The sequence below is a fragment of the Diutina rugosa genome (genome assembly GCF_008704595.1).
Source record: "Diutina rugosa strain CBS 613 chromosome Unknown scaffold103_size7667, whole genome shotgun sequence".
Classification (NCBI taxonomy): Eukaryota; Fungi; Ascomycota; class Pichiomycetes; order Serinales; family Debaryomycetaceae; genus Diutina; species Diutina rugosa.
The window spans coordinates 1-7,668 of NW_022995178.1; the positions used below are offsets into that span (position 1 = coordinate 1).

The 7,668-nt window shown below is 49.5% G+C and overlaps 3 protein-coding genes across 3 annotated transcripts; all 3 read left to right on the top strand. All coding sequences in view use genetic code 12, as the record gives it.

Annotated features, from left to right (window-relative positions):
- Positions 1–1,277: 1,277 nt before the first annotated feature.
- DIURU_004423 (uncharacterized protein) lies at positions 1,278–2,720 on the top strand (the record flags this gene model as incomplete). Its single annotated transcript, XM_034157295.1, has 1 exon — positions 1,278–2,720. The coding sequence occupies one exon, from the start codon at positions 1,278–1,280 to the stop codon at positions 2,718–2,720; it is 1,443 nt and encodes a 480-aa protein (XP_034010779.1).
- A 2,081-nt stretch (positions 2,721–4,801) lies between these two features.
- Positions 4,802–5,167, top strand: DIURU_004424 (uncharacterized protein; the record flags this gene model as incomplete). The annotated part of the gene is made up of 1 exon (XM_034157296.1): positions 4,802–5,167. One exon carries the CDS (start codon positions 4,802–4,804, stop codon positions 5,165–5,167), a length of 366 nt encoding a protein of 121 aa, XP_034010780.1.
- A 313-nt stretch (positions 5,168–5,480) lies between these two features.
- Positions 5,481–7,064, top strand: MET1 (uroporphyrinogen-III C-methyltransferase; the record flags this gene model as incomplete). Its single annotated transcript, XM_034157297.1, has 1 exon — positions 5,481–7,064. One exon carries the CDS (start codon positions 5,481–5,483, stop codon positions 7,062–7,064), a length of 1,584 nt encoding a protein of 527 aa, XP_034010781.1.
- Positions 7,065–7,668: the final 604 nt, after the last annotated feature.

The following is a 7,668-nucleotide window of genomic DNA, read 5'->3' on the forward strand; positions in this document are numbered from 1 at the left end:
GAGAACCAATTCGATAACCTCTCAGGTTATTCTGAGGATTCTGGCAATGCCGATTCTCATCACTATGGATTATCTCCATAAAACTTACTTTTCCTTAGAGTGTTGGCCACCTCGGATTATAACCCCTAGTAGAAACATAGACCATCGCTTTGAGCCGGCAACTATAATTTACAGTTTTAAGGTTGGCGCTTGCTATCATCCATGCTTCAGTACCGACCACGGCTATTGAACTAATGAGGCGTATCATTCGAGATAGCTGACTAGGCCTACCGCAAATGTCTGGCAATCACAGATGTATATATTGGTGGGCTAATCTCTCGGTAGAAAAAAAAAAAAAAAAAACCCACNCTGCAACCAGTAGATCAACAACAAAGTGCCAAGTAGTGTGAAGACAGGAGGGTGTGTATTCTTGTTGTCGAAGTAGTGGGATTGTTTGCGCACTTTCGTTTGTGTCGGCAGTCGTGCAGAAGATTGGAGCAGAAACCACCTGTAGAAAAAACACGTCTAGGTTGGCAAATTTGTAACTTTTCAAGCCGAGTTAAAGTTGCTGTAGTCCACACTTTCAATCACCACCCGTCCCTCTTTGTTATTAATAGTACCAGTTGTATTTCGTGGACATCCATCGCTAGATAATGGCGATACCCGGGGAAATTTCCAAATATAGCCACTGTAGGTGCGGTACCCTCGGTGAGCCCTTTCGAAATCGTCCCATGACTATAGCCTCCGCATTCATCAGGTGCCAATCTAGACTTTTTGAGTTTCAAACCATGCACCTCCTTCCTCATCAGGATGGGGTGTGTGCTGCAGCATTCTCGGCTTGAGGCATCTGGTGCAACGTTGACCTGACAACAATTAGTGGTGAGCTTATCTTACCTGTGGTCTGGGATACCCCGCGTCCCAGAATAATCCCGAACAATCGGTCGTATTTGCCGATTGACTTGTATGACCTGAGCGATGAAGCTTCTGGCGGTTTGAGCTTACACTAGAAAAATCATCAGAACACTGGTCTTGACCTGTTAGCCGGCTACAAGGTAGTTCCCGCTACTATACCGATGTTGGCTCTGGATTTGACCGTGAAGTGCCACGCACACTAAGCAGGTGGGTGTTGCAAATACTTGAAACTTTTGTGCCCGGGCCCACTGAGGCGTGGCGTGCGTGCATGCCTGCTGCAAGGAAACCTGCACCACCCTCACCTCACTACACCTGCCAGGTATATATTTAAACGCTACGATCTCACATCTCTTGTAACTTTTCCACCTCATCACACTCACTTTGCAATGAGTAACACCGCCAGTCAAGAGCCCACTGTTAACGTCAATGAACCCATGCGGGTTACACAACTGAAAAAATTAGAAAGCTTCAACGCTTTACCCGACTTGCGGTCAACTCCGAGAGGTTACATGGCAACCTGTCATAACGCTAATGAACTTCGGGAAGCCTATGACGCCGCCGAAGCGGTCAGACAAACAGTCAGAATTGTTTTCAAGCAAGCCAACGAATCTAAAGTTCCCCTATCCAACGACGACTTGAGAGAGCTTAAGAGAATAATTAGTCTCAAGACCGGGCTTCTGGGGGACCTTAGCTTGAATGACGTGAAAACAAAATTGAGCGAATGCAACACCGACGCCGAGTTTGACAAGTGGTTTCTTGAGTCCTTGTACAATCCAAGAGCATACATGGCCAAAGCTCATGCCTTCGTACACCCTCAATTAAAAGCAGGGGCGTCGGAACCAGAAATTAAAGCCTATTGGGACAATTACTCTAACATCCCATCGTCCTGGGGTACCGGTACCATTTGCCGGATGTGTGCGGCGAGTTTTACGTTGCAGTCGCTGTTCTTTATCATTGACGAAATCTTTGACAAGTTGAAGGATGCTAATTGGCACAGGTCTGATCCATTCTTAGAAGATGTCGATGATGACATAACCAAACAGACGCTCATGCGGATGTTATTTCACGAAACCGACACCCCGACCTTAACCGGCCTCGCCCGCATTGGCTATCGACTCCCAGATGAAACAGCCTTACAGCAAGAGATTAATGGAATGTTCGATAGGGCAAGCCACCCGCCACCCACCACCCAAATCGGGAGACGTGATCGAATTCTTGATTTGGTTGAGCAATTTGACCGCAATATGTCGGCATTACTCGAGTTATTGAGCATTTATGACAGTCGTGCTGGTGCGCGTACTACGCACAGAATAGGGGATAAAGAAGCCGAAGCCATATGTCATGGCTTTGAAAGGTGGTGTGGGGAAGAATGTAAGGCTTGGAAAGACACCATCCAACAACGTTACTTGTTTGCTTGTAGATTCAGAGATGACTTCCAGAAATGGTTTATGATTAATTTCATTTCTCCGTTGGCAATCTTTGCGAAGATCTACAAATATTTAAACCCTCAGCGGATGGATTCCTGCAATTTACTTGATTTCTTGTCCTTCTATACTGACGTGCCGTTCTTGGCGAAATACGAGTTATTTTTCCTGGGTCTCGCTAAGGGCTTCTCCTGGGAAGATGGAAAATTGAAGGCTGTCCCCATCATCAAATATTTGATGAAGAAACACCCGGATTGGTGGAAATCCTTCGACGAAAGACTTTACAAGTCGATGAAATTGATTATCGAGAAGATCGAAAGCTTGAGACTCCAAGAGGGCTTGGACCTGTACCTGTACTACGTCGAAGCTGGTGACGCCCAGGGTGACGACGCCAACCACACCTGATTGACACGGCGAGAAGAGTTAGTCTTGCCTTGAGCAGGATCATCACATGGACACATCGACATTTGTTGACGTTGTCCCCGGTGCATAGGTAATGAAACTGTTTGTGTAAACTACGTAGCCGCAATTCCTGGTGATACTCTGTCTGAGCACTCTCTTTATACGTCGTTAGTAAGACAAAGTTCTCATTCACGATAGCACCAACCACGATTGACGAGTAGTAAAGGGCTCATCGAATATTTCCAATAAATCGAATTGATTAATTGGGTAACTTAAATGATACAGAGGAGTGTTCGGTTGATGATTGAACAAGTAGAATCTCTTTCCTGTGCACTATTTGGTGACTCGTGGCACATCCAATCACTATAATTGGGTGGTACCATCGCGGTGCTTGGTCGAGATAACGATTAAAGCGATAAGTCGAAAATAACTTAAAGTAATCCTCTTTCATTGAGGCGTTATATGTACGAAATTAGTCAACTTGGCCAGCCCATAATTTTTCAGCTTCAATAGTTGGTATTTTGGACCGGATAAGGGGATTGGCGAGCGTCACTTCCAGAAGTACACCGACGACAACGGTTATGCTACCAACACCAAACTGTGGCCACGGGGTTATACAACATCGTCAATGCTCGCTTTAGAGTTTCAGCAACAACGTACAAGGAGTGGGCTCTCTTCCCGTTAATCAGGCACACCACGATCACCAACACCGCCACCGCGCCAGCAGTTATACCACAACTACCAGGCTAAATTTGTCGCTTGACAACGGTTAGAATGCTTGGTACGTAGATGCGCCTGTATTAGACAACAACCGTGCGTGGGGCTGGTCCTACGAGATAACGAGCCTCCGTTTCAATGCCGCAATCGTGCGCGAAGCCACCGGAAAGGATACCAGTCAATATTACCATACATGGATGTAGGAGCTTTACGGCAACGTAAGTGAAGGCAGAGACCTCGACGCGTGCCCAGAGTAAAACTAAAGATGTCTCTTCTTTTGTTTTTCACGACCTTTAACCCCGGAAATTGTTCATCCGGAGGAAATTTGGTATGATGGCTAGAGGAGCGGGGCACTGACACTTTGGCCCCATTCGGTGTGCTTGCCACAATGCCTGAAAATTGGCCGGAAGGACGAACGTTCACGCCATGTCGTACTCATAGCCGCAGTAGGCCTCCAAGGTTAACAGCCACTAGCTGACAGAATGGTGAAGCCTAGGGAAGTCGGCCAAGCAGATCTGAAGCTTCGACCTAAGAATTGGCTCCGAGGCGTCAGTAGCTGGAAATGCCGCCACCAGGCACACCGTCGGCATCGTCACCACCGTGAGCTCTAGACAAGATAAAGCTGAGCACCGGTTTCAGTTGTACTTAGCGGCCGACGTATTCTCTCCATAGTGGCGGCCTCAGCGCTGTCGAACAACATTATCTCGTAAATCTTGCTATAGCTCAACAAAAAGGGTAGAATTGAAGACAGTTCTCGACACCCACTTTACCGACGACCTCCAGCATGAGCTAAGCAAGCATTTTTTGCGTGATGGCTAGGAGTAGACGTCGTCGGAAGTTGAAATATAAGGACGTCGCCAGAACCAAAATCAGCTTGCACCACTGGGATTATCGCAGTAGGTCGGTGCCGGCGGCTTTGGGACCGTACAAGTTCACTGACCAAAGTCGTATACACCAATTGGAACACATGGATGGGTAGGGGTAGACGTGTTAGGGATTAGGGACGGCAGTGATCTACCATGACGCGCTCCGAGTATTAGCGAAAATATACGGCCACTCCATATTGAAACTGCGATTGGTTATGCCACCAACGCCCTCCTGACTCCATAGCAAATCTACTGAGTCGATCACTCTAAGTTTCTAATTGAAATGAACTCTAGATTTATTATTAGATTGTCCTTCAATACACCGGGTGGACTTATTCTCGGCAGTGGCTGAACTTGGTACGCGCACTCCCCATAGCGTTTCCCAGGCGACGACGCTGAGGAATGTCCAAGCACCACCGATATGAGCGAGCGAATTAAGTCTAAGGGGGGGGTGTTGACGAGGGGAAAATTATCCTCTTACTCAACTCCCGCGACTTGACCATGGCGGGTTCTTCCGTGGACAACACGCGTACGGGTGACGCCCCGGCGGCTGAGAGTCGCCAGCTGGGCTCTGGCCACCGCCGGGGGGTCCAGAACCAAAGCCCGCCTCGTGTTGATGCCGCCGTTGAGGGGTTTACTTCCACCCACAACGATAGCGGCGATATCCCTGGTGACCGTGCCCGTGAGCAGCAACCAGCTCCCAACGCCTCTGCCGGAATGGATGCCGCTCTCGAAACGTCCACTGCAGGCAGAATTTCCACACCCAATGAACCTGCTGTCATTCACGCCACAAGGGCCACAACAGGGTCCCCAAAGGAATCTAAGGATACTCCTTATGAACTTTATAAATGTCTCAGAAAGCACTGAAATGATCCCACATCAGTAAAGATTCTCTTAGATTCAAGCAGGGCCTCAAAAAAATAGATAAAGAATAGCTCAAGTGGAAGCTAGTAAACACCCGTCATCAACCATGAAATCCAGTCATTTAGCAGATCGTCCAGTATCGCCACAGGTGCTAAATCTGCCTTGGGATTGACTCAGGTAATGCGCCTGAGTCAGTGTTGACTCCACACCTGCACACAGCACGGTGAAATTTCACCAGTGCACGTGCGATCATCACGCCGTACCAAAGCCCGCTATATAGCATGTACCGGCGCCTGTTGACTCCATCACTCATCGGATGCCGGGGCTTTTGACATGCCAGAACACCGCTGGTGAAACCGTGCTCATCGTCGGCACCGGCACCTCGCAAGTGCTGGCAATGAGGGCGCAGACGCTTAGGGCCCATGGCGCCGATATCGTGTTTGCCGGCCCCCAGCCGATATCCCCCACTGACGGCGCCGTTCGTTTCATCGAGACGGCCATCGACACCGACAAGGTCACCGCTATCATTGCCTCGGCGGGCCGAGAGGCAGTGGGCGGCTTTGTTGACCGCGTGTTTGTTACCCTTCCCCTGGCGTACCTGGAAACTAAGCAACGGCTTTACCAGTACTGTGTACGGAACCGGGTGCCGATAAACACCAGTGATCTGGCGCAGTTGAGCACGTTCACGTTGCTTTCGACGTTTGCCCAGGGCGACTTCCAGTTTGGCGTGACCACTGGGGGCAAAGGGTGCAAGTTGGCGCTGCGAATCAAGCGGGAGTTGGCTTCGGCGTTACCGGCGAACATCGGAGACATCTGCGACACCGTGGGGGCGCTCAGACAGCGGCTCCAGCAGGAGGACGGGTTGGAAGGCGGCGACGGCGACAACGACGACGACGCCGTGACTACGTCGAAGCTCAACGAGCTTGTCCACGAGTTTGGCATGACCCCCGACCAAAAGAAGCTACAGAGAACGCGCTGGTTATCGCAGATCGTCGAGTACTACCCGCTTGCCCGTCTTGCCCAGTTATCGATTGACGACCTCACCGTGGCTTATACCCAATCCACTCGCCCTGAACCCGCTCCCGAAGCCGCTCCGATGGCGAAAGGGTCGATTGCCCTTGTTGGTGCCGGGCCCGGCTCGGTGGCGTTGCTCACCATCGGGGCGATGCACGCGATCCAATCCGCAGATATCGTGCTTGCTGACAAGCTCGTACCGCAACAGGTGCTTGATCTCATCCCTCAACAGCGCACTGAGTTGTTTATTGCCCGCAAATTCCCTGGCAACGCCGAGGCCGCCCAGCAGGAGCTTTTGGACCGAGGGCTTGCTGGTCTCGAGCAAAACTTGAAGGTGGTGAGACTTAAACAAGGCGACCCCTACATTTTCGGTCGTGGTGGCGAAGAATACAACTTCTTTGCGTCTAAGGGATACACGCCCACGGTGATCCCCGGGTTGACGCTGGCATTAGCTGCTCCCGTTCTCGCCAACATCCCCGCCACCCACCGTGAGGTTGCCGACCAGGTGCTTATCTGCACCGGTACCGGCAGAAGAGGAGCCGTGCCCCAGCTTCCCGAGTTCGTGCCTCTGAGAACGACGGTGTTCTTGATGACGCTCCACCGCATTGTCGAGTTCATCCCCCAATTGTTGGAGAAGGGGTGGGACCCTCAACTCCCCGTGGTGGTGGCGGAAAGAGCGTCGTCGCCGGACCAGCGGGTGATCAGAACCACCCTCTCGCAAGTGGCAGCGGCCATGGAAGCCTGTGGGCTGCGTCCGCCGGGGCTTTTGATCACGGGGTACGCGTGCAACGTCATCTACAATAAGCCCTTACCCGACGACCAGCAGTGGGTGGTGGAAGAAGGGTGTAATTTGGATAGCATCGATTTACTGTCATTCTTACAGTAATGCATTTATAGAACCATAATAGACATTCACATCATGCACAATTCTTGGTCTGTAATAGTTTCGTTGACTCATTGATGCATTATTAATTAGTCTATACCTATGAGCTCAGCCATTTCCGTCGTGCCTTGGTAGAACGAGTTCATCCCATAAATTTTCTTTTTGGTTTTTCCTATGAACTCTTTCAATCTGGCTTCAGACAAACACACTTTAGTGTCGAGCTCAGGTAAAATACTGAACCACTGACTTCCGTCATCGGGTACTCCACAGCTTTTTATTTCATCTTGAAATGTAAATCGATCTTTCGTCTAATCAAAAAATCGATATCTTTAAGTATCTCGAGTGTTCTTTAAATCTTTTCGTATTGATAACTGCAAACTAAGAAAGCTGAAAGCGGCGAAATATTCAGGTTGTGGGACATGTGGGAAGGTAGTTGTTCAAGAAACAGATGGCCGGAGGCCCAAATGACGAAGATTTAAACCTAGGTTTCCTCTCTTGGAGTGTACGGGCCAACATTATTTTAGTTATAGGCATGGTAACCTGCTGAGATAATTATCACTCTGTTAGAAAACAGATTAAGGGGTTTACGCTTTTTTTTTTTTTTTTT